The sequence below is a fragment of the Bos mutus genome, chromosome 1, assembly GCF_027580195.1.
Source record: "Bos mutus isolate GX-2022 chromosome 1, NWIPB_WYAK_1.1, whole genome shotgun sequence".
In the NCBI taxonomy this organism is placed as follows: Eukaryota; Metazoa; Chordata; class Mammalia; order Artiodactyla; family Bovidae; genus Bos; species Bos mutus.
This window is the reverse complement of record NC_091617.1, coordinates 125,708,539-125,736,322: the sequence shown is the minus strand read 5'-3', so window position 1 is coordinate 125,736,322 and position 27,784 is coordinate 125,708,539. Positions and strand designations below refer to the sequence as shown.

The following is a 27,784-nucleotide window of genomic DNA, read 5'->3' as shown; positions in this document are numbered from 1 at the left end:
ACAGAATTGCATACTACAACACTGTTTCACCATAATTTACAACCAAAAATAAGGAAAAGATTCATCACTTCATTAGTCATCAGGGAAATGCAAATTGAAACCACAGTATATTATCACTACACATCCACCGGACTGAGTATAAGGAAAAAGATGAGAAATATCAAGTATTGGCAAGGATATGAGCTACAAGGAATCTTCATATACCACTGGTGGAAGTATAAACTGGTAAAAGTCATTCTAGAAGTATCTACTAAAGCTGAGTGTCTGTCTACATCAACCAAACAATTCCAGTCCTAGGAATATGCCCTACAGCAAACCAGCAAAGGACATGAACTAGAAAGTCTGTGACGTTACTAATATCCCAAACTGAAAACTACCCCAAATGCCCAACTGCATTAGAATAAATAAGTAAATAATGGTTTGGTTACATAATGAAATATTACATAGCAATGAGAAAGGATCAATAACAACTACATCCAGTATGAACACACAAGCATGCTGAGAAAGAAAACCAAGTCAGAAAGAATAAATGTCTTATGATTTCATATGTAAAGCACCAAACAGACAAAAATAGCTTATCCTGTCAGAAGTCAAGATAGCACTTAGCCTTCAAAGTGAGCATAAAGCATGCTTCGAGGGTGCTGGCATGTTGCTTCTAGTTTCAAGTGCTGGTTTGTGAAATTTCACTGAGCTGGGACTTCCCTGGTGGTCCAGGGGTTAAAAATCCACCTTGCAATGCAGGGAACATGGGTTCGATTCTTGGTCCGGGAACTAAGATTCCACGTGCCACAGAGCAACTAAGCCTGCACACTGCAACAACTGAGCCTGTACACTTCTGAACCCACACACCACAACTGGAGAATCCACACACAGCGATTGAAGACCCCTCATGCCACAACTAAGACCCAAGGCAGCCAAAGAAATAAATACTAAAAAAATTTCACTGGGCTATACACCTATATTTGTACTTTTCTCTATATATTTCAACTAAAACGTGAAATATATATACACATACGTACATATATGACATGAATATCTTCATTAGAAAAGTAAATACCTATTATGGATGTTATTACTAACTGCAGAAAAGAATATATAGAACCAATCAATCATTATCCCACTTTTAAAAGATACTTGTAATTTGATATATTTCCTCATTTTTTTCTATGTCATATAGTCTGTTGTTGCTTAGTGAGTAAGTAGTGTCTGACTCTTTGTGACCCCATGGACTATATCACACCAGGCTTCCCTGTCCTTCACTATCTCCTGGAGTTTGCTCAAATTCATGTCCATTGAAGTCTGTGATGTTATCTAACCATCTCATCTTCTGCTATTCCCTTCTCCTCTTGCCCTTAATCTTTCCCAGCATCAGGTTTTTTTCCAGTAAGTCGGCTCTGCATCAGGTAGCCAAGTATTGGACCTTCAGTCATATAGTTAAGAACACATAATACATGGAATTTTACTTAAATGTGAGAGGTTAAATTATATCAAAACATCCCTACATAAAATAATTATGTGTATTAAGCATTTTCTATCTTTAAAATGTTTTGCTTCATAGGCAAAATCTGACTACAAAATTAGCTATCTTACGCAAACATACATAACTTTCTTTAAAAATCACCTAGTAATAATACACTTCTGTGTGTGAGCTTCTTTTTGTTATTTATGAATAACGCTATGATAAATATCTCTATCTTTGTCTGTATTAATTGTTAGTCAAAATTTACTTCCTTAGGACAGATACTTTGTTGAGTCGCTCAGTCCTGTCTGACTCTTCACGACCCCATGGACTGCAGCATGCCAGGCTGGATACTTAGGAGAGATACTCAGAGACAGAATTACAAGAGCCAATGTTTTTGCATTAAAATCAGCAAAAGATAAACTATTGCTATAACATGAAGACAGAGGTTTGAATAAGCAACAAAATGGTGTGGGGGGTGGGGGAAATAAAATGGATAGCCTATCCCCCTTTCTTCGTTAGTCTTTTCTTTTAGAACTGCTCCTTAGTGGAGTCCCTTAGTTAAGCAAAAATTCATGGTCTGAAAGTGTAAGACACATGAGGCTTGAGGATATCTCAGTACTAGACACAGAAAGTACTGAGAGAAGAAAAAAAAGGTTTTCTGAATTCAGTGAAAAATCTCAGGCAGAAAAATCAGTCTCTTGCTTAACAAGTGGGGGACTTCTTCTCCATACCCTTACAGCACAGGGGTAGCAACTTCACCTAGGAACCTGTTAGAAATATGAATTCTCAGCCCCAACCCCAGACCTACTGAATCAGAAACTCTGGAGGTCATCTTTATAAGATGCCCTCTAGGTGATTCCGCTGCTTGCTAAAATGTAATGACGACTAGACTACAGCACTCCAAACCTTCAGGCATTCTAAGAAAACATCATCACTAATAATCAGAGAACGGAAAAAAGACAAGTTTTTTGAAACTATTATTCTAATTGCTATTTTGCTCCTCTGGGAGACTGAGGGCCTTCATGTTAGGTGTTTCCATCTTCTGTTCCACTTCCACTACGTTCGTGATCTGCGTGTCTACGTGTCGGCATTGCTACTTGTCATACTTTAATGGGTCCCAAACGGACTCACCAAAGAATGTCAGAGAAAGGGATGATGAGAGAGTTCCCAGCTTACTCTGAGATATGCAAAAAATTGGATTTAATTAGTTTCACAAGCAGAAAATGAAAGAAGCAATTTGTATTACCAATAAAGCCTAGTAGCAATTTCCTTTTCCTTCAAAATATAGCTTGTAATTTATTCAGGCTGGTCTTTTTCAATAATTTAACTAGCAACTGGCGGTTATTTTCAACATATCTGATACAATGATAAAGAAAGGTTCAAACATCAAAGGAACAATGAAGGAAGTAAAGGAGAAGAGAATTAATATTTGATTGAGTAGCCAATACATGCTAAGTATTATGCATAAAGCTTTACATGTTGGAGTCAAATGAGGAAACATAATCCCTCTGAGGTAGGCATTATGATCACAAAAGCACAAGTGTGAAAATCAAAGAGTTGTAGTATATTTTCTGTGTTATCAACTGTAGGCCTAGTAAATAGCAAAGCTGAAATTTGAAGCTGTGCTTCAACAGTTCTAAAACCTGTGCCTTCTAAAATATACCAAACTTACTTAGCAACATGAAGCAAAATACAATGTGTTTCCATTAGGATGAATTAAAAAAAAAATTCTAAAGAAATACAATGAGTAAATGTTTAGCAATTTTTATTAATAGCTTTCCTATTTAGTGTTTCCTTAAAGACACATATAGCTTTAAAAAAAGAGTATTTTAGCTACCACTTTTATTTACTATGTAGTTTATAAAAATGAGGAGAAGCCAGGGTAAATGTCAGAAAAGGCAATTTAACCTTTCCTAAATAACATTTGCAATTTAAATTGCTAGTTTTAACTTTAAAAACACTGTGTTGGCAACTAAGCTGCTAAACAGCTTTACAGCATCCTTTTTGATATTTTGCCTTGGATTTGGCAACTCATGCAAATTTTATGTTGGTCATAAACAAGTTAAATGGGGAAGTTCAGAGAAAGAAAGCATTTAAGAGGCTGATTTTAGAACTAAATTCCAAGCGGCAAGCAAAATCATCTTCTTCCCTTAGTGCAGTAGGTTTGAAATTGACCAGTACCAATAACTGTTCCCAGTAATAAGCAACAGGGCTAACCCTGGATTTGAAATTGACCAGTACCAATAACTGTTCCCAGTAATAAGCAACAGGGCTAACCCTGGAGCGGTTTTCCTCTAGAAGACATGGGCCATATGGGAATAGGAAATAAAAACAGGCACTTAGATCAACTCCATTTTCCAACAACTAAGCAAATAAGCAATCACAAAAAGAAAGACCTTTTAACATCAACAGTATTCTACTCTGCCAACTGAGTTACAAGCTGATTCACTGAAGACAGATTTTGAAATACTTCAGAAACAAGACTGCAGATATTCTTTCCCCCAAAAAGAATGATGTCAGTTTATTATCCTTTCCTAAGAAACAGTAACTGGGTATTTCAAAATGTAAAAAATAAGATCATCATGTCATGCTCTAAAATAAAGCAACCTACATTAACTATCGGAATAGAGAGCACAAATTTATATTTTAAATGGGGGGGAAAGCCATTTTATTGGGTCTCAGGTGCAATATACTGTTATCAAAATTATTTATAAATCTGCAACATGCAATCAAAACACAGAACAAAGTTATGTAATTCTACCTAACCACAATATTCATTGTGAAAGCAGCTAACAGGAAGATAAAAGATGGAGCAAACACAGCCTATTTTAAACATTTTATTTTTTCCTTTATTTTCTGTTTTAAATCAGGAACTCAAACTTTGTTTCTAAAAGATTCTTATTTTAGTATTTAATTATGTAGTATGGTAAATTAAAGGGAAAGTGTTAGTCACTCAGCTGTGTAAAATTCTTTGGGAACCCATGGACTGCAGCTCACCAGGCTCCTCTGTCCATGGGATTCTCCAAGAAAGAATACTGGAGTGGGTTGCCATTTCCTTCTCCAAGGGATCTTCCCAACCCAGGGATCAAACCCGGGTCTCCTGCATGGCAGGCAGATTCTTCACTGTCTGAGTCACCTATACTAACCACAATTCTTTAAATAAAACTTGCAGATAAACAGGAAAAATACAAGAGAGAAAAAGATCAGATGGCACTGGTCCTACGGGAAAAAGCAAGCTGCTGAACTGAACAGGTCAATAAAACTACTTGCAGAATGGGTTAGTTGTCTATTATCAGACCAGTAAGATATTTTTAAACATCCTGAAACCAAACTCAGATTCAAAAGGCAAAGCCAGAACCATTCACTGTGTTTATTAAAATATAATCTCTCACTAAGCCCCACACAGCAAAAGAAGCCAAACTTACCCTAATGTGACCTCAGATTTAGAAGCCTGCCAAAGAATTTTTATAGAAAATAGCAACCAAATGTTGCTTATACCTACTGTGTAAAGTAATACAAAATAAAACAAAAGCTTACTAGATATGAGTACTTAAACTTGTGAAATTAAAGAAAAAAAAAGAATAGTGGCAAATGTTAGCAGCACCTTCAATTAACCATATGATTCCAAAATATACAAGCTACTCTACCTGTAACATTTTGAGCACTGAAATAATCTGTAACACCAGTTACTGACCCTTTCACCTTTCTAGTTCCTTTTAAAGTTTTGCTCATCAAGAAAATGAAGTTCTCATGTTCCCTTCTTGGCAAACATGCATTCATATGGTCCCTACAAGGAGCCATTCCAACAACACTTTTGGGAAAACTCCGAATTCCTTCTGTTCTTACTGCCTTGCCCACAAGTTTGCTTTCTTTTATTTCTGTTTCCAGGCTGTGAAAATCTTTTCAAAAAATGTCAAAGAACTTGAATAACTGGTTCTCTATAAATGTATGTACTCTAACCTCAATTGGTTCCCCGCTGCTACACTCCGGAATCATCTCTAGATTATACGGGATTAAAAATAGTACAAAACAGGCTCTAATGTTCTCCAAATAGATAATTCATAAGCTTCCCTCAAAATTAGGTGGTGTTTCTGTAGAGAATTCAAAGTTTTTGTGACATGTAAAAGTCAGTGTAATTCACCAAATTCAAGGCTAAAAAGATCCCACCATATAATCACTACAATAGGTGCAGAAAAAGACATTTCACAAAATCCAACCACCACTCATTATCAAAGCACTCGAAAAACTTAGAAGGGAAATCTACTCAACCAGATGCAGGGCAGCTATAAAAACTCCTCAGCTAACATCATGTTTTGTTGTTTAGTCCTTAAGTCATGTCTGACTCTTTTGTGACCCTGCAGACTATAGCCAGCCAGGCTCCTCTGCCCATGGGACTTCCCTGGCAAGAACAATGGTATAGGTTGCCATTTCCTCCTCCCGTGGACGTTCCCAACCCAGCAATGGAATCCACATCTCCTGCACTGGCAGGTGGATTCTTTACCACTCAGCCACCTGGGAAGCCCCGCTAACATAATAAAAGACTTAAAAAAAAAGAAAAGATTTCATAATTTCCTCCTAAGAGCAGGAACAAGGCAAGAATTTCTGTTCTCACCATTTCTGCTCAATCTTGAACTAGAAGTCCTAATCAGTGACATTAACAAAGAAAAAGAAATAAAAATTGGAAAGGAAAAGTTAAACTAATTTTATTTACAGATCACATGACAGTATGTGTGGAAAGTCCTAAAGAATCTGTAAGAGTTACAAAAATTAAGTTTCACAAGGCAGCAGGTAACAAAAAAGTATAAAAACCAACAGTGTCTACATACTAGCAGAGAAAAACTGGAAATTGAAATTTAAAATACCATTTAAAAAACTGAACATAATGCATGACTATAGCAAGATTAAAAGATTCGAGGCTAATGTATAAAAGTCAACTACTTTCTTATATACCAGCAATGTATAATTGATATTTAAAACTAAAAATACAAAGCCATTTACATTAGCACCAAAAATGAAATATTTAAGGATATAACCACTACTTATGTATAAGATCTATATGTGGAAAACTATCAAATTGTGATGAAAGAAATCAGAGATCTAACTAATGGAAAGATAAGTCCATGTTCATGAATAGAAGAATCAATATCATCAAGGTGTCAGTTATTCCCAACTTGAGTTACAGACTCAATGCAATCTCAATTAAAATCCCAGTAAGTTACTTTGTGGATATCAACAAACTGATTCTAAAGTTTACATGGAAAGGCAAAAGACCCAGAATAGTCAACACAATATTAAAGAAAGCTTGGAGGACTGATACCACCCAAAACATGTATAATATAACGATAGACAGAGACTTGACATTCCTTACCTGGTAGTTAGAGAAATGTTATCTTTCACAGAGAAGTTTTATTTTTAATGAAATCCAACATTAAAGCCCAATTTCTTCTTTCATGGATCATGCTTTTTTGTGTTGTATCTAAAAAGTCATTACCACACTGAAGATCAGTTAGATTTTCTTTTGTTTTTCTTCTAGGAGTTTTAAGGTGTACATTTAGGTCTATGATAAATTTTGAGTTGATTTTGTGATAGTCTGTGTCTGAATTCTTTTTTTTCCCCTCATGTGAATATCTAGTTATTCCAACCTCATTTGTTGAAAAGACTCTCCCTTCTCCCTTTAACTGCCTTTGCTCCTTTGTCAAAGTTGAGTTGAACGTATTTGTGTAAGTCTTCTTCTGGGCTCTCTGTTCCATTCCATTGACCAATTTTCTTATTTTGTTGATACCACACTGCTTTGATTACTGGGGATTCAAGTGGAATGTCAAGTCTCTTCATGTATTATTTGTGTCTACCTTTATATCACACGTTTGTCTATCGCTTCTTCTTAAACAAATGGTTATTCAGCACATTGCTCTGTACATTTCATTAGTGTTTCTCTGCAGACATTGTATATTCATACATAGCTTTCTCACTCCCAATTTTACATCTGTGTAATATTCTATTATATGTATTGAACATAATTTATTTAACTAGATCTTACTGGGCTTCCCTGGTGGCTCAGAGGTTAAAGGTCTCCTGCCTGCAATGCAGGAGACCTGGGTTTGATCCCTGGATCGGGAAGATCCCCTGGAGAAGGAAATGGCAACCCACTCCAGTATTCTTGCCTGGAGAATCCCATGGACGGAGGAAGCTGGTGGGCTACAGTCCACAGGTCACAAAGGGTCAGACACAACTGAGCGACTTCACTTCACTTTACTGAAGGATTTACAGTGTTGCCAGTATTTTGCTATACACACAATACTGCAAAGATTAAGTGTTATTTCCTAAATTTACAAGCATATCAGTAGAATGCATTCCTAAAAAGAGACGGGTTGCTCAAAGGAAATGTGAACGTAAAATTAATAAATAGCATGAAACTGCTTCCCGTAAAGGTTATGCTCTCACCAGCAATATAAGATAGCATATGATCCTACACCCTTGACAACAGTGTTCTATCAAATTTCTTAATACTCTCCAATCTTAAAGAGTGAAAAATGGTAAAATCAGTGTAATTTTAAATTATGTATGGTTTATGAATTAGGTATAGTGCCTTTTCATGTATTAAGAACCCTTAATATTCTTCTGTGAACAGTTTATTCACAAGTTTTGCTCATTTTCTGAAAATTGGATTCCTGTTCCTTTTGTCACAATGCATAATTCTCTTCGTCCTTTTAACAGCTTGATACTATTAGTATATTCATTTGCTATTGATATTGTTCTGTTTACAGTACATTTTTGCCATATTTTATTTTCAATCTTCCTTAGATTTAAGGATTTTGAATATATTTTTAGGTCCAAAACAACTTTCTCTGTGCTGTAACTATACCCTCTTAAGTCTCCATTCCCCTTTCTTGCTTTCTCTTACCTTTTCTGCTGGTTCTGCCTCCATGCTGCTGCTGCTGCTGCTAAGTCGCTTCAGCTGTGTCTGACTCTGTGCGACCCTATGGACTGCAGCCTATCAGGCTTCTCCGTCCATGGGATTCTCCAGGCAAGAACACTGGAGTGGGTTGCCATTTCCTTCTCCAATGCATGAAAGTGGAAAGTGAAAGTGAAGTCGCTCAGTCATGTCTGACTCTTAGCGACCTCATGGACTGCAGCCTACCAGGCTCCTCCATCCATGGGATTTTCCCGGCAACAGTACTGGAGTGGGGTGCCATCTGCCTCCATAGAAGGATTCTGATTATCGCTCTTCAAGAAAATCAAAGATACCAAGGGAACACTTCACGCAAAGATGGGCTCGATAAAGGACAGAAATGGTATGGACTTCACAGAATCAGAAGATATTAAGAAGAGGTGGCAAGAATACACAGAAGAACTGTACAAAAAAGATCTTCATGACCAAGATAATCACGATGGTATGATCACTTACCTAGAGCCAGACATCCTGGAGTGCGAAGTCAAGTGGGCCTTAGGAAGCATCAATATGAACAATGCTAGTGGAGGTGATAGAATTCCAGTTGAGCTATTTCAAATCCTGAAAGATGATGCTGTGAAAGTGCTGCACTCAATATGCCAGCAAATTTGGAAAACTCAGCAGTAGCTACAGGACTGGAAAAGGTCAGTTTTCATTCCGATCCCAAAGAAAGGCAATGCCAAAGAATGCTCAAACTACCACACAAGTGCACTCACCTCACACACTAGCACAGTAATGCTCAAAATCCTCCAACCCAGGCTTCAACAGTACGTGAACCGTGAACTTCCAGATGTTCAAGCTGGCAGAGGAACCAGAGATCAAATTGCCAACAACTGCTGGATCACAGAAAAAGCAAGAGAGTTCCAGAAAACCAGCTACTTCTGCTTTATTGACTACACCAAAGCCTTTGACTGTGTGGATCACAACAAACTGTGGAAAATTCTGAAAGAGATGGGAATACCAGACCACCTGACCTGCCTCCTGAGAAATCCGTATGCAGGTCAAGAAGCAAGTTAGAACTGGACATGGAACAGACTGGTTCCAAATCAGGAAAGGAGTATGTCAAGGCTGTTTATTGTCACCCTGCTTATTTAACTTATATGCAGAGTACATTATGAGAAATGCTGGACTGGATGAAGCACAGGCTAGAATCAAGTTTGCTGGGAGAAATATTAATAACCTCAGATATGCAGATGATACCACCCTTACGGCAGAAAGAAAAGAAGAACTAAAGAGCCTATTGATAAAAGTGAAAGAGCAGAGTGAAAAAGTTCGCTTAAAACTCAACACTCAGAAAACTAAAATCATGACTTCTAGTCCCATCACTTCATGGAAAATAGATGAGGAAACAATGGAAATAGTGACCAATTTTATTTTCTTGGGCTCCAAAATCACTACAGATGGTGACTGCAGCCATGAAATTCAAAGACACTTGCTCCCTGGAAGAAAAGTTATGACTAACCTAGATAGCATATTAAAAAGGAGAGACATTACTTTGCTGACAAAGGTCCTTCTAGTCAAAGTTATGGTTTTTCCAGTAGACATGTATGGATGTGAGAGTCGGACTATAAAGAAAACTGCACCAAAGAATTGGTGCTCTGCCAAGCACCAAAGAATCGATGCTTTTGATCTGTACTGTTGGTACTCTTGAGAGTCCCGTGCACTGCAAGGAGATCAAACCAGTCCATCCTAATGGAAATCAGTCCTGAATATTCATTGAAGGACTGATGCTGAAGCTGAAACTCCAATAATTTGGCCACCTGATGCAAAGAACTGACTCAGTGGAAAAGACCCTGATGCTGGGAAAGATAGAAGGTGGGAGGAGAAGGGGACAACAGAAGATGAGATGGTTGGATGGCATCACCAACTCAATGGACGTGAGTTTGAGTAAACTCCAGGAATTGGTGATGGACAGGGAAGCCTGGCATGCTGCATGTGACCCCATGGATCACAAAGAGTTGGACACAACTGAGTGACTGACCTGAATTGATCCCCTCCTTTGAGGGGATCCTTTTAATAGGCTGTGTTCCTTTTAATAGGCTGACATTGCAATAGATGGAAGCTACTGCAATCTCTTGGATGGTGTGGAACTGGCCGTCAGTAAGAGACATGCATATTTTAAATTTGATGTCTAAGCAAAAGAAGGAGGTGGCAAGGTGGCACTGCTCTGCCAAGGACATCAAGGAACAAGAGGAGGATATGGGGCAGGTCTCATCTATCACACGTCAGCCCACAGCAGCTGCTGATCTGGCAGCTGCTGGAGGACAGCATATAGCTTATGGGCAAATATGGCCTCTTTCCCTTGCTAGAACCACTTCTTATAGCCCAAGAAACAGCATGTGCCTCCCAGATAAGGGAGGACTCCCTGATCTCCACAAAGGTGCCACTGGGCTTTCAACATCATAGATAATAAAGCCCTGAGTTACAGTATCTTTTTCTCTCATTTTAAAAAATAACAACTGCTTTTAAATCATCTGCTATTTGCATGGTTATGACAGAATACAATGATCTTCAGGTTTGTTCTTAACTAATTAAGTAACTTTTAGACCTCCAACTCTGAGACAGATGCCCTAAGACAAAAAGCTCAGAAACCTTCCTCATTGAATACCTTAATGCTTTGCTTCAAAAAACACTGAAGGTTTCTTAAAAATAACATATTTATAACTGAATCACTTGGATGTATACCAGAAACTAACACAGTATTGTAAATTACCTGTATTTCAGTAAAAAATAATTTAAAAAATTTACTGGATATGTATAATTGTACTAGATGCTAAGCTAGACTCTAAAGACAAAAATATGAACTCTGAGCTTAAAGAGCTCAGTCTATTAAAAGAAATGGAGAATCATATAAAGAAATACAATATTATGTGATAAGGACAAGAATAAAATATGTGCAGGGTCCAAAGGTTAACACAAAGGCGGCACAGTGACAAGGAGGTACAGAGGAATTCACAATCAGATAGACTTTAAACAGTACAGAGGAATTTGCCCAGTGGCCAATGGGATTACAGGTCAAAGGAAAGACATAAACAAAGTTCCAATTTGGGATGGCTACTTTGAAGTATCTATCCTAGAGGAACAACAATGACTAATAAAAACTCTCTGACTTCATGGAATTAGGTGGGGACCAATAAATAAATCAGTAACTAACGTTCAGTGTGATAAATACTGCAACAGGGGTGAGCAGAGAGTATTAGAGTTTTATGGGCCAAGTGGAAATAAGATTTGAATGTAGATGCTAGGAGTGAACAGAAATTAGCCAGATGGGGATGTCCCTGGTGGTCCAGTGGCTGAGAATCCACCTGCCAATGCAGGGGACAAAGGTTCAATCCCTGGTTTGGGAAGATCCCACATGCCAAGGAGCAACTAAGCCTGTGCGCCACAGCCACTGAGCCCATGAGCTCTAAGAGCCCATGAGTTGCAACAGGAGAAGCCACCACCATGAGAAGCCTGCACACCACAACCAGGAGCGGCCTCCACTCGCCACAAATCGAGGAAATCCCACTTGCAGCAATAAGGGCCCAGTGCAGTCAAAAATAAGTAAATACTGAAAAAAACACAGAAGAAACGAGTCAGATGAAATGCGTATCTACCAAGAGGGAAGTGTAGGATGGTGTCAGAGAGGAATAATATTATATGTACAGAGAAGAGGATTCAGCAAGACCAAAGAGACAGGGATGGCGGGAGAAGGGGTGAGAGGAGAAGGGGTGGCAGAGAAGCGCAACAGCGACAGTCAGAAGGCAGTTCAGTGTGACAAGCAGCATCAACATCTGAGCTAAGGCTGAGGAGGAAAGCAAGAACCGCAATGTGAAGGACCTTTTAAACTGGAGTCGGAGCATTATCTTGAGGGCAATAAGGAACAAAAATGTATTTAACTTGGGAAGACTTGTTCAGATTTGTGTTTGAGAAAAAAATATGTAACTATAATACAATGAATGAAACAGAAAAGAAACATAGAATCTTGAAGTAAATAAAATAGCTACAGTAATCCAGGAAATGGCTTATGGCAGTCTGAACTAAGATAATAGCAATAGAATAAAGAAAATGGGTGGGAAGAACTGACATATTTAGGTAGAATCAACAAATCTTGCAAGGGATCTGATGCCAAAGAGAGAGGAAAAAAAAGGAGGGAAAGATGATTCTTCTGATTTGGGCAAAGGGTAGAAGGTATTACTGTACAATAAAATAAAGAAAAGGGGAAGATGGATTTTGAGAAGGTGAAATAATCACTTTAATTACAGGCAGAGTCTGAGATGTGTATAAGTTATTCAACTGAAGGTGTCCAACAAGCAGCTGAGTATACAAAATCTCAAGACAAAGGTCTGGGCCAGAGGTACAGATTTGAGAATCAACCATATACAAAGTAAATGAAAACCAAAGCAGTGAGAATAGATAAAACTGCCTAGGGAAAATGTACAAGGTGAGGAAAACAAAAAACCCAAGACAAAAACCCCACGGAACACTAACATTTAGAAGACAAACAGAAGAGCTAGGAGAGCAGACTGAAGGGAATGGCCAAAAAGAAAGATGAAAAGGGGGTGAGCACAGAATGAATGCTCACTGTATGTTAGGTGCTGTACTAAGTGATGTATGCACACTACCTCATCTAATCCCTACAGATGCTGTGAGCAACTTACCATCATGACCTGATTCCTTACAGACATTTTGGGTTAGAGAGATCATTTTGCTCAGGTTTACCTTTTGTTGGGTATAAGAAATCCAAGGGCTTCCCATATAGCTCAGTGGTTAAGAATCTACCTGCCAATGCAGAAGACATGGGTTCGATCCTTGGATCAAAAAGATGCTCTGGTTAAAGAACTGACCACCGACTCCAGTATTCCTGCCTGGGAAATCCCATGGACAAAGGAGCCTGGCGGGCTACAGTCCAGGGAGCCTCAAGAGTCAGACGTGACTGAGCAACTGAAAACAACAAACAAAAATAAGAAATGCAACCAGGATTACACCCTCAACCCCAGAGCCCTTGTTCTTAGCTGCTACACTGTACTGCTTCCTATAAAGACTTAAAAAGTATGGTATCACAAACACAAAGAAAAACAGCGATTCAAAAAGAAAGACACCATCCCAGGAACACTTACTCACTCAGCACCAAGATCCTGGTGTTCTAACAACATTCTCTATGAAAAGCAGTCGGGACTCTTTGCGGAAATGGTTGATCTGAGGAATGGGCAGGAAATATGTCAAAGGGACACAGAAAAGCAACTGAATATTTCCAATGGCCACAGTTTTAATAATTTGAGCAAAACCCCAACAAACAAAAGTAACTGGTTGGCCAAAAAATTCATTCGGATTTTTCTATAAGATGTTATGGTAAAACCTGAATGAACTTTTGGCCAATCCAAGAGTACTGGACTAGGACCTGGAGTATAAACTAAATACCTGTAAGTCCATATTGGTATAAACAAACAAACAAATGAATAAGGGAGAAAAGACAAATCTAGGATGGAAGAAATCCAAATAAATTATGTAGATACTCACAACTCAAAGAAGTCAAGAGGTGGAGCAAACTCTCCACTCCTCAAGTGTGACTCCACATAGTGACTTCTCTCAAAGACTACGGTATACAGAAAGGGGGAGGAGAGAGTGACTGTACCGCAGAGAAACAAGACAAAGCCTGTGTCAGCCAAGTAAGTGAGCAAGGTTCATACCAATAATGGCAAGTCATGTTGATACCCTTGCTTATGTTGTAATGAAAACAGACCTTTATCTCTGCGGTCTTTCTCTCAAAAACCTATAGCTAGCCTTCCATTCGTTATAATGTATCAATACTGGCTCATTAACTGTAAAATCTGTACTAGATTAATGCACGATATTAACAGTAGGGAAACTGAGTGATGGGTTTATGAGAGCTCTATACACTATTTTTGTAATTTTTCTATAAATCTAAAACTGTTGTAAAATTAAAAGGTTATTTTTTTAGGGGCTTCCCCAGTGGCTAAGACTCTGTGCTCCCAATACAGGGGGCCTGGGTTCAGTCCCTGGTCAGTGAACTAGGTCCCACATAGTGCAACTAAGGATCCCACGTGCCACTACTGAAAAAGATCCTATGTGCCGCAACTAATACCCAGCACAGCCAAATAAATAAATAAGTCAACATTTTATTTATATATATATATATATATATATGGCTATTTTTAACAGAGGGGACACATTAACTGTGTCAAAAGCTGATAACAACAACAACAAAAAGACAAAACCAAGGGGAGTTTCAAAGAATTAATGGAGTCAAAAACCAGATGACATCAGGTAGAAAAGTGAATAAAAGCTGAGAATGGGACTCTAAGTGTATACAGCTTCTTCCAAGAAGTTTGATAAAGATGGGGAGAATAAATCAGAGCTGGAAGTAGAGATTAAGCTGAGTAAAATTTTTTTTTGTTTTTAACCACAGCATAATTCAAATACACTAAAATTTATCTTTTAAAGTGTACAATTCAGTGGTTTCCAGTATATACACAAGGTTGTAGAACTACAACCACTATCTCCAGAACACTTTCATTACTTCAAAAAGAAATGGTAAAATTATCCCACAACTAGGCACATACCCTGAGAAAATCATAATTCAAAAGGACATATGTACTCCAATGTTCATTTCAACGCTGTTTAAAATAGTTAGGACATGGAAGCAACCTAGATACCCACTGACAGATACGTGGATAAAAAAGTAAAGTTGTGTACACACACACACACACACACACACACAGAGGAATATTACTCAGCTATTAGAAGGAACAAATCTGAGTCAGTTCCAGTGAGGCAGATGAAAATAGAGCTTATTATATACAGTGAAACTCAGAAAGAGAAAAACAAATATGGTATATTAACATATATATATATAAATGGAATCCAGAAAAATAATACCGATAAACCCATTTACTCGCAGGAAAAAAGAAACAGACACAAAGAACAGACTTGTGGAAACAACAGAGGAAGGAGAGAGTGGGATGAATAGCAGTGAAACATATACATTACCATATGCAAAACAGTTAGCTAGCGGGAAGTTTCTGTATAACACAGGGAGCTCAATGTGGTGCTCTGTGACAAGCTAGAGGGGTGGGATAGGGTGGACGGTTGGAGGGCAGTTCAAGAGGGAGGGGCCATATGTATACTTATGGCTGATTTATTTTGTTCTATGTCAGAAACCAACACAACACTGCAAAGCAATTATCCTCCAATTAAAAAAATTTTTTTAAATAATTACTTAATATGTTCATAAATAAGAAAATACAGCACTATTAAGATGTCAATAAAACCGAAGTGATCCAGAGATTCAATGCAATTTCTATAAAAAAACCTAACAGCCTTTTTCACAGAAATGGAAAATGTAAACTTCAAATTCATGGGGAATTGCAAGAGAGCCTACATAGCCAAAACAATCTCAGAGGAGGACTCACACTTTTCGAATTTGAACTTACTTCAAAACTATAGTAATTATAACATTATGGTACTGACATATGGACAGACCAATGGAATAGAATAAAAAGCCCAGAAATAAATCCTCAGATATAAAGCCAGTTGATTTTTCACAAGGGTATTAATAAGATCATTCAATGGTCAAATGATAGTCTTTTCAACAAATGCTATTGGGAAAACTGGATATCAGTTTGATTCTGAGTTATATCATATACAAAAATTAACTCAAAATGGATCAAAGACCTAAACTTAAAAGAGCGAAATTATAAAATTCATAGAAGAAAACACTGGGGAAAATCTTGGTGACACTGATTTGGCAATCATTTAACGGAAATGACAAAAAGGGGAGGCGACAACAGCAACAAAAAAAAAGAGATTAATTGGACTTCATCAAATCAAACAACTTTTGCACATCAAAGGATACTGTCAAGAAAGCAAAAAGATAACCTAATGAATGGGAGAAAATACGTGCAAATCATTTCTCCCATAAGGAATTAATACCCAGAATGTATAAAAAATTCCTAGAACTCAACAACAAAACACAAATAATCCAGTTTAAAAATGGGCAAGTGTCTTCTTGAATAGAGATTCCTACAAAGATACATGAATAGCAAATAAGCACATGAAAAAATGCTCAATATTACTAGTCATTAGGGAAATGCAAATCAAAACCACAATGAGATATCACTTACATACACTTTACATATCACTTTACATACGGTTGACTCTGATAAAAAATACATGTTTGCAAGGATGTGAAGAAACTGGAACCCTTGTACACTGTTGATGGGAATGTACAATGGCATAGCTTCTGTGAAAACTGAAATGCCAATTCCTCAAAAAAATTAAAAATAATAGAATTAATACATGACCCAGTAACTTTGCTTCTATGAATATATCCAAAAGACCCGAATGCAGGGTCTCAAAAAGATATTTCTACTCTCATGTTTATAGCAGCATCATTCACAATAGCTAAAATATAGAGGCAATCAACATGTTCATCGATAGGTGAGCAGAGAAGCAAAATGTGGTACATAGTTATAGAGGAATAGTACTCAGCCTTAAAAAGGAAGGAAATCCCTAGAGGATACTAAGCAAAGTATGCCAGTCACAAAAACACAAACACGGTGTAACTCTTCGTATACAAGATACGCAGAGTAGTGAAAATCACAGATATAGGAAGTAGGATGGTTCTTGCCAGAGGCTTAGAGAAGGAAGAAACAGGGAGTAGTTGTTTAATGGGTGCAGAACTGTAGTTTTGCAAGATGAAGAGTTACGGATATGAATGGTGATAATGGTGGCATAATATGAATGTATTTAAATACCGTTTTTATGTCTTGCGTATCTTATCACAATTTAGAAAACTGAGGAAAAAATGAGAAGCATTCAAGGCTTCAAGTACCGCTTTCACTGCTTGCTGCTGCAGCTGCTGCTAAGTCACTTCAGTCGTGTCTGACTCTGTGCGACCCCATAGACGGCAGCCCACCAGGCTCTGCCGTCCCTGGGATTCTCCAGGCAAGAATACTGGAGTGGGTTGCCATTTCCTTCAATGCATGAAAGTGAAAGTGAAGTCACTGAGTCGTGTCCAATTCTCAGCGACCCCATGGACTGCAGCCTACCAGGCCCCTCCATCCATGGGATTTTCCAGGCGAGAGTACTGGAGTGGGGTGCCATTGCCTTCTCCGTCACTGCTTGCTAAATACCTCTAAATTCTTAGAATACTTCTAGAGAACGCTATAACTACTAAGCTGGACATTTTTATACTGAAATAGATTTCTTTAGCCTTCTGTCCACCTTAGACATATTAAGCCTACCCTAGACATAAGCCTTTGAGAAAGCTGATGTTTCTCTCCCAGCTATCTGCTTTGTAACAGCAGACACTTTGTTTCCACCTTTGCATATGTACAATGGAAAAAATTCAAACATACGCAAAGGAAGAGAGAAAAGAATAACGAAACCTCATACAGCTGTCACCCAGCTTAAACAATTAACCAACTCATATCCATCCACTTTGCTCTTTGTTCCCCAGTGGATTATTTTGAAGCCAATCCCAAACATCATATCATTTCAACCATAAAGATTTCAGCACATTATTTCTCCTTACTAAAAGATATTGTTTAAGATACTGACAGTGTCCTGCACAAGTTCTTGTACTGATGGGTCAGATTTTGGATATACACATTCCTCCAGTAAACTATGTATTAGAAAAAGGAATTACATATATTCATTCATTCCACTGTATTCTTTACAAGTTAAATCACTGCACACACACACGCCACTCCTGTTCCATCTCTCAGAGGTAACTGAGTTTTAAAGGATAAAAGTTATTTGGTCTATGACAACACAGTAATATTATACAATTATTATTATACACAAAGTAATTCTTCATGTAGCTGTGTTTTTTTATGAAACAAATGCAGTAAAACTAGCCTGATGCAGAAAATTTTTATTCAACTGTCCTTACCTTTGGTTGGACTGAGGTTCTGATCTATAAATCCTCTTAGTTCTGCATTTGTGGAATTCAAACCAACCTGAATAAAATAGTTTAAAAAATTATAAATAAGATTGTAAATAATATGTGATCACTTAATAAGCCATTATTAATAACCTCCCACCAGAGGTCTATATCAAATATTATACAGAGTCACATAAAGATGAGTTAATTATATCAGATATAAGAACAGGGTTAAAATGCGGCCATACTGCTCGAAATGGGAAAAATATTGCACTGTCCACATTAAGATAAAAGTTAATGAAATAGTGTTACTTATGAGCAGAAGTGAGATCTACACACTTTACTAATGGCTTTTTTTCTTAAGCAAGTAATGTCACAGTTGTGAAGCTGCCAAAACATATACCAAAATTCCACCCTCACTCCTGCCCACCAACATGCCTCTCCTTAAGCTCTTCTACAAAAAGAAAAGAAAGGCGAAACTCTTGTGGGTGCTCTACCGTAAACAGAAAGCAAAGAAGGCAAAGACAGCCTTTAATACATTCCATGCTTAATACAATGGAATTGTTTAATTAAGTATTACAATAACTTCAAAAGCATCAGTTTATACCTTTTTGTTATTATACAAAGGTAACGGCAAAAACCTCAACCAAAACCACACATTCACAGTCCAGAGTTCACAGTTACTGGATTTCTATTACGTTTAAACACCTGCTCTTACTGCTCAACTTCTGCAGAGTGAAGTAGCAAACAAATTTGGAAACTTTTAAGCAGATGTACATCTGTGCCTTTGTAACCAACAGATTATATTCTAAAAAGATAAAGGTCAATTCTAAATCAACAGTGTGTGTAATCTGGGTCTCATGGATGGAGAGGATCTGTTCGTATTTAGAGCTTAGATAAACACTATTAAAATGTTTAAGTTCAAACTTCAAAAATATATTAATTTCTGTTTTCATAAACAAAGTTTAAAGGTTCAAAGAAAAAGTAAATCATCTGAGAGTAGAAAAAGTTGGCAAGGAAAAGCATTTTAAAATATTAGCTATTCTTTCCTTATTTTATGTATTTAAAAAGGATCTCTCTCTATAATGTGTCACAGATCAAGAGAAGAAAAGTAAACTTGTTTTGCATAAAATTTTTCATCAAGTAAGATCCTGAAAAAAGTTTTCTATCTGGATATTCAAACACTGCATTGCCCAGTGTAAGCAGTCACTGCCTGTTGAATAAAAGATGTCCAAAGCTTAAATGTTTGAGTCCAATTCTATTCCAAGAATACCATTGTAATGTCACTGATTTTTAATGTCTCAGATTGATATACCCAAAAGAAAACAGGATTCAAAGCGAGATGATCTGTGCTCAAAGTTTATCTCTACCATCATTCACAAGCAAGGTGTTCATGGAACATTGTCATGGGAATGATATTACATACATACAACAAACTCAGGCAACTCTTTAGACCAAATTAAAAAATTATGGAAACATGTTCGTTAATGCAAAGCAGTATTCAAGTCTGAGTTATTAACTCAAAGGGCAACAGGTTTATTACTTTAACACTGACGAAGACAATTCATGAGAGACACAAATGACCAGTAAGTATATAGATGATATATGTAATACCAGTTCAATCTAACTGGCAATCAGAGAAATGTAGCGAGTTACATACCATCTTTTGTGAGTAGACTGACTAAGATTAAAAAGAAAATAAAAGGGAACTGGCACCTTCATATACCAATGTGAATATATAACTGGTGGTCTTCCTGAGATTCAATTTAGTAGTATGAATCAAAGGTGCCCTAAAAAGTACACACCCTTGGGGCCAGTAATTTTGTAAGATTTTTGTTTCACAGAAATAACCCAATGAGTTGACAAAAATAAAAAAGTTAAAAGAGGGAAAAAAAGTGAAAATAATGGCCAATATTAGGAAACTGGTGTAAGGTCCATAGAAAACATGACATTAAAAAGCCATTTAAACTGATGTTACAGAGTTATCAAGACAGGAGAAGATACTCATCATAGAGACTACATAGAGCAGGTTACAAAACAATCTGGCCTCATTTTTATTAAAAAAAAATATATATATATATATGGACTCCATATATAAGTGGACTCCACGCTTCCACTGCAAGGGGACACGGGTTCAATCCTTGGTTGAGGAAGTTCTACATGTCACGTGGTACAGCCAAAAATAAATTGAAAAACTATATATAGATTTTGGATCATATATATATATACACACACACACACACATTTGTGTATACGATCTCTAATCTCTAGTTTCTTTATCTGTATTTTCTAATTTTCTGTAATGAATATGATGGCTTACATATTTTTAAAAGATTCTTTGACAAGGCAAAAAATTACCTTTCAAGTTCTTTATTGTACACTGAGTGAACTTAGGAGAAAACACATCTGCATTTTTGGTCAAGAAGAGGATCAGTGGATACTTGGCTCACTCGCTCAGCCACTCAGTTGTGTCCTATTCTTCTGCAACCCCATGCACTCAAGCCCACCAGGCTCCTCTCTCCATGGGATTTCCCAGGCAAGAGTACTGGAGTGGGTTCCCATGTCCTCCTCCAGAGGATCTTCCCAACCTAGAGATTGGACCCGTGTCTCCTGCATTGGCAGGTGGATGGATTCTTTTATCACTGAGCCACTGGGAAAGCCCCATTAGTGGATACTAGATACTACCTGATACTACTTTATTTTACCCCAGATACAAAGGATACATCACCAGCTCTGCAGAACTTCCTTCTGCAAAGGGATCCATCCCACAACCCATGCAGTTCTGGCGGGACTGTTCATTTTAGAGCCTCAACTGTGCTATTACAGCCTGGGTGGCCCCACGACCCATGGTGAGGCAGCAAACCATGTATGGAACCCTACTTCCTTCTCTACAATGACTTGTCTAAGAATGTGGGCCAAACAGGGTCAACAAAAGCTCCTCCATGGAATCTGAAACATAAAAGCTAAAAAAAAAAAACTTCCTCTCTTTTGAAACTGAGCCTTAGGACGCCAGTGTAGGCTATTCTGCCACCAGATAGAGCCAAAAGCTAGAAAAAGGACACAGAGCTCTGATGCCCCTCAGTTGGTCCCCTGAAAGCAGTTGTATTTGAAGCCAGAGTACTCCAGACTTTTCAGTTGTGCCAATCAAGAAATGCCACTCTTTGCCCTAAGCTACTTTGAAAAGGGTTTCTAACACCTGCAACCATAAAAGACCTAGAATGGCACTGAACTAAGGCAAAAGTAACTCTTCACAAGAAACTGTTCTCATAAGAGAAACGCAAAATGAGAAATAGAAAATAAAGATGTAAATATTTACACAATTTTTTTTCACATACATTTATTAATGCTCCCATAAAACCAGGGCAATCTCTTCCAGATCTAAGAGTCATTTTTCAGTGGCATATGATACAATTATCACTCCTTCCTTCTTGAAACACGTTCTTTACTTGGCTTCCACATCATCAAGGCAATGCTCTTTCTTTCCTTTCTGTCCATTTATCCTGTCCTTTGCTGCCTCTCTTCCTCTGCAGTTGCTATGGAAACCCTGTATTCAGAACTTGGTCCTGATGGATTCTCTACCCAAGCACATGGAGTCCCCCCGCCCCACTTTAAAATAATCTAAGATGAAATGACGCTAAAATTTCTACAATCAGCCCCAAGCTTTCCCTACAGCTCCAGAGTCATTATTTATCATTATATTAACTGCTGGCCAATTCCTCCACCTGGATGTTTTTAGGTCCCTCAACTTTAATATGTTCAAAACAATTTTTGAGTTTGCCACAAAATCCTGTACTTCCCCAAGAGATCCTCTTCTCATGAAACCACAAAACCACATACCCAGTTACACAAGCCAAATGCTGAGAAATCTTTAACTTCTTCCCTGTCCCCATATCCTAATTACTCAATAAGTCTTGCTGGCTGTTCCTTCTATTCATCCTAGATTCAACCACTATTGCCCATCTCCAGTATCATTACCCTAGACTAGCTTACCATATTCTGCTGTTTGAACTACTGGGATAAGTACCAAATGAGTGCCTTGCGTATATTACGGCCCTCTTCGGTCGATTCACCCAGTAGCCAGAATAAACTTAAAAATGCTAAGTTAGGTCTTGAAATCATCCTCAAAAACTCCATTGGCTACCTATGGACATTTAAAATATATACCACTCAGGACTTCCCTGGTGATCCAGTAGTTAAGAACCCACCTTCCAATGCAAGAGACACAGGTTCAATCCCTGGTCCGGGAACTAAGATCCCACGTGCCATGGAGCAACAAAGCCTGTTCTCCACAACTACTAAGCCCACAAGCCACACACAACAAAGACCCAAGCACAGTCAAACAATAAATTAATTAAACTAAATAAAACACATACTGCTCACCCCCATTTTCGAGGCTCCCCATGATCTGGCACATGCTCTCTGGCTTCACCTCCTACCACTTGTGTGGCTTAGTTACTCTGTCCCACTTTGTCAACTAGTCATCGGCTGCTCTCTGATCAATCACACTTTCTCCTGCCTCTACCTGGAATGCTCTTTCCCCAGATACTCACATGGTTGACTCCTTCCTTCTGGATTGTGACTGAAGAGCATCTGTCTGTCTAAATGCCATTTCCTTAAAAAGGATGCTTCTGAATACCTTGTTGAAAGAGACCTCCACATTGCTATGCTTTCTCTCCTCTTACCCTGTTTTATTACTCTTCATAACAGGTATCATTAACATTACATATTTATCATCTCCTCTCACTACACTATAAATCCCAAGAAGGTAGGAGTCTGGAACAGTGCTGAACATATTTATTTGCTGCAGAAAGATGGGGAGGGGAGATATGAGAATGACTGTTCATGGTGTTGTAAAATGAGATGATCCCTCTAGTGAGTATCTCAACAAAATATATTAAAAGGCCACAAAAATGTGCTTATCTATTTCAGAATGGCTAGTGAACTTTCTCAGACATTCAGTTCAGTCACTCAGTCACGTCCGACTCTTTGTGACCCCATGAACTGCAGCACACCAGTCCTCCCTGTCCATCACCAGCTCCCAGAGTTTACGCAAACTCATGTCCATCAAGTCGGTGATGCCATCCAGCCATCTCCTCAGTCGTTCCCTTCTCCTCCTGCCCCCAATCCCTCCCAGCATCAGAGTCTTTTCCAATGAGTCAACTCTTCACATGAGGTGGCCAAAGTATTGGAGTTTCAGCTTTAGCATCAGTCCTTCCAAAGAACACCCAGGACTGATCTCCTTTAGAATGGACTGGTTGGCTCTCCTTGCAGTCCAAGGGACTCTCAAGAGTCTTCTCCAACACCACAGTTCAAAAGCATCAATTCTTTGGCGCTCAGGTTTCTTCACAGTCCAACTCTCACATCCATACATGACCACTGGAAAAGCCATAGCCTTGACTAGATGGACCTTTGTTGGCAAAGTAATGTGTCTGCTTTTGAATATGCTATCTAGGTTGGTCATAACTTTCCTTCCAAGGAGTAAGCATCTTTTAATTTCATGGCTGCAATCGCCATCTGCAGTGATTTTGGAGCCCAGAAAAATAAAGTCTGACACTGTTTCCACTGTTTCCTCATCTATTTGCCATGAAGTGATGGGACCAGATGCTGTGATATTCATTTTCTGAATGTTGAGCTTTAAGCCAACTTTTTCACTCTCCTCTTTCACTTTCATCAAGAGGCTTTTTAGTTCCTCTTCACTTTCTGCCATAAGGGTGGTGTCATCTGCATACGTGAGGTTATTGATATTTCTCCTGGCAATCTTGATTGCAGCTTGTGCTTCTTCCAGCCCAGCATTTCTCATGATGTACTCTGAATAGAAGTTAAATAAGCAGGGGGACAATATACAGCCTTGACGTACTCCTTTTCCTATTTGGAACCAGTCTGTTGTTCCATGTCCAGTTCTAACTGTTGCTTCCTGACCTGCATATAGGTTTCTCAAGAGGCAGGTCAGGTGGTCTGGTATTCCCATCTCTTTCAGAATTTTCCACAGTTTATTGTGATCCACACGGTCAAAGGCTTTGGCATAGTCAATAAAGCAGACATACATGTTTTCTGGAACTCTTTTGCTTTTTCCATGATCCAGCAGACGTTGGTAATTTGATCTCTAGTTCCTCTGCCTTTTCTAAAACCAGCTTAAACATCTGAAAGTCCATGGTTCACGAACTGCTGAAGCCTGGCTTGGAGAATTTTGAGCATTATTTTACTAGCGTGTGAGATGAGTGCAATTGTGCGGTAGTTTGAGCATTCTTTGGCATTGCCTTTCTTTGGGATCGGAATGAAAACTGACCTTTTCCAGTCCTGTGGCCACTGCTGAGTTTTCCTAATTTGCTGGCATATTGAGTGTAGCACTTTCACAGCATCATCTTTCAGGACTTGAAATAATTCAACTGGAATTCAATCACCTCCACTAGCTTTGTTCATATTGATGCTTTCTAAGGCCCACTTGACTTCATATTCCAGGATGTCTGGCTCTAGATCAGTGATCACACCATCGTGATTATCTGGGTCGTGAAGATCTTTTTTGTACAGTTCTTCTGTGTATTCTTGTCACCTCTTAATATCTTCTGCTTCTGTTAGGTCCATACCATTTCTGTCCTTTATTGAGCCCATCTTTGCATGAAATGTTCCCTTGGTATCTCTAATTTTCTTGAAGAGATCTCTAGTCTTTCCCATTCTGTAGTTTTCCTCTATTTCTTTGCATTGATCACTGAAGGCTTTCTTATCTCTTCTTGCTGTTCTTTGGAACTCTGCATTCAGATGCTTATATCTTTCCTTTTCTCCTTTGCTTTTCACTTCTCTTCTTTTCACAGCTATTTGTAAGGCCTCCTCAAACAGCCATTTTGCTTTTTTGCATTTCTTTTCCATGGGGATGGTCTTGATCCCTGTCTCCTGTACAATGTCATGAACCTCAGTCCATAGTTCATCTGGCACTCTTATCTTTCAGATCTAGTCCCTTAAATCTATTTCTCACCTCCACTGTATAATCATAAGGAATTTGATTTAGGTCATGGTCTAGTGGTTTTCCCTACTTTCTTCAATTTAAGTCTGAATTTGGCAATAAGGAGTTCATGATCTGAGCCACAGTCAGCTCCTGGTCTTGTTTTTGCTGACTGTATAGAGCTTCTCCATCTTTGGCTGCAAAGAATGTAATCAATCTGATTTCGGTGTTGACCATCTGGTGATGTCCATGTGTAGGGTCTTCTCTTGTGTTGCTGGAAGAGGGTGTTTGCTATGACCAGTGCATTTTCTTGGCAAAACTCTATTAGCCTTTGCCCTGCTTTATTCCGTATTCCAAGGCCAAGTTTGCCTGTTACCCCAGGTGTTTCTTGACTTCCTACTTTTGCACTCCAATCCCCTATAATGAAAGGACATCTTTTTTGGGTGTTAGTTCTAAAAGGTCTTGCAGGTCTTCATAGAACCGTTCCACTTCAGCTTCTTCAGTGTTACTGGTGGGGCAGAGACTTGGATTACTGTGATACTGAATGGTTACTGTGAATTACCATGATATTGAATCAGACATTCAGTCTACTTCAATTCTTTCCCTCTTCGTTCTGTCCAGTCTGAGGCCTAACCTCCCCATGTCCCCAATCAGGAGAGGGTCAGCTCATCAAACAGCCCTCTCCCCCAAGGATGCTGGAGCAGGAAGAGAAATGAACAGCATACTCTTTGATGACATCCAAATACACAAAGAAAATAATGGGAGAATAACTGGTTCAAATGCTTTTTTACTTTAAGGAAACAACTTTTAATATAGCAAACTGTACGTACGGCTAGGAAGATTTAAAGGACCTCTTTAAGCGAAAATATACTTGTTAGTTGAATGATAGTCATCCTTTTGCTCAGGATAACTTTCACATTCTCTGTTTCCTGGAGGAGAGAAAAACAAGAAAAATCCCAATACACAGACTAAAACTTTGCTCTTCTTTCCCCCAAACAGCAACTAAACAAATAGATACAAGAGCCACAAATAGATACAAGATTAAGGCAGGTGACACCTGATAATTTATCCTAAAAAATTAATTATATGATAACAAAGCAAAGTCTGTATCTGCTTACAACTACTAGTGTGTGCTAAAAGCCAGATCAATAACTGGAAAGTAGAAGTTAGTAATCAGAGTGGGTGTTTTTATTTTTTTGATGCTCTTTAGCCGTATAATGGATAGTACCCAGAAATATCTATCTGGTTCACAAGATCTTTTTCCACAATAACACTTGTCTCTCTGGTCATAACTAACCAAACTACTAGTGGATATCAGACTATAGAGCTGTGCCAGAGGTCCTCCCCAAGGATTTTGAAGTTAGAGCTGAAATAAGCAGACAGGATCTGTCAGGCTACCCACCTCCCTTCCTTCATACTTCTCTCTCTGTCTCTCTTTCTCTGAGCACGCTGATACTGTAACAAGTAGATCGAGATGCTGACTGACTGTGAACTATGGAAGATGCTTTGCAGAGAGACACAGAGTAATGCAGCTAATGCACAGAAACACACAGAGATGACACATGAAACCTAAATACTGCTTCAATTCCTGGTAGATTTCAAGTTTCTGGACCCTGATCTTTCTGAGGGTCTGCTCAATTTCTACGCTTGAATTCCTTGAGACATCCCCTTATCCTTAAAATAAATTCCCCTTTGGTTTAAGGTAGCCCAAGCTGGTTTCTGTTACCTGCAATCAGAGTCCAAACTAATAATCTGGGTATAGTAATTATAATAAGTTATTTCCACAGATGTTGTAGTATTTATTTTCTGGCATAATCCTTCCCCATAACTAGAAACAAATCCATTGGTATAATAACAATATAACTTGAAAGGAAGTAGATTCAGAAATGACAGTCTTAAACAAAAGAAGAAAAAAGAATAACTTCCCCAAAACAACTGAAGTCGGAAATCACCTCAAGGAGGACAGCAGGCTACTTCTGAACAACATCTGACTGTACACATTTTTAAGGGTAAATTCAAAAGAAAAAAACTGAGCCAAAGAAAACAGTGATTTTTCTCAATAATGCCAAGTAACTCTCCAGAAAGCACCAAAGCAAATTTATTAACAGTACACAAAACAGGAGGGAGGTGGGAACATTTCTGGAGACAGCAATTTTGCAGCTGTTGAGTCAGAGCAACCTGGCAGCGGTTTGCAACAAGGCTACCATGGCCCTGAGAGACGAGCTTCAACAGCGTTAAAGTTCACAGTCTCTTTCTTTGCAGAAACAAAAACAGATGATACATTGATGCCGGTAAACCGAATTGGGATTAGTCAAAATGGTGAAGAAAATGTACACAGGAAAAAGTATAGCTTATTTTAAATACTTACATTTAAAAATTCACAAATACTTACATTTTTTGCCGTCATGTCAAACTGCATTCAATTTAAAATTCTGTAAAGCCATTAAAAAACAAATAAAAAAACTTCGTCTTCAATAATTCTTTAAAAGAATATCCTGTTAAGGAGAAAAAGAGGGAAGAGTAATGTAATAGTCATCATAATAATAAGCA

At 38.2% G+C, this 27,784-nt stretch overlaps 1 protein-coding gene across 16 annotated transcripts in view; it reads right to left on the bottom strand.

The window, feature by feature from the left end:
* The window catches only part of TFDP2 (transcription factor Dp-2), a 200,152-nt gene that overhangs the window by 113,938 nt on the left and 58,430 nt on the right, over positions 1 to 27,784 (bottom strand). For 9 of the 16 annotated variants that reach the window (XM_070375051.1, XM_070375043.1, XM_070375064.1 and 6 more), the window contains 2 exons: positions 27,627 to 27,729; positions 18,307 to 18,373 (listed from right to left, as the gene is read on the bottom strand). In XM_070375051.1, the coding sequence (XP_070231152.1) occupies positions 18,307 to 18,373; positions 27,627 to 27,653 (94 nt within the window). In that variant the 5' untranslated portion in view covers positions 27,654 to 27,729. Of the gene's footprint in view, positions 1 to 16,538; positions 16,678 to 18,306; positions 18,374 to 26,064; positions 26,164 to 27,626; positions 27,730 to 27,784 lie in introns of all 16 variants that reach the window. The other 7 variants (XM_070375121.1, XM_070375101.1, XM_070375126.1 and 4 more) reach the window with 3 other exon arrangements.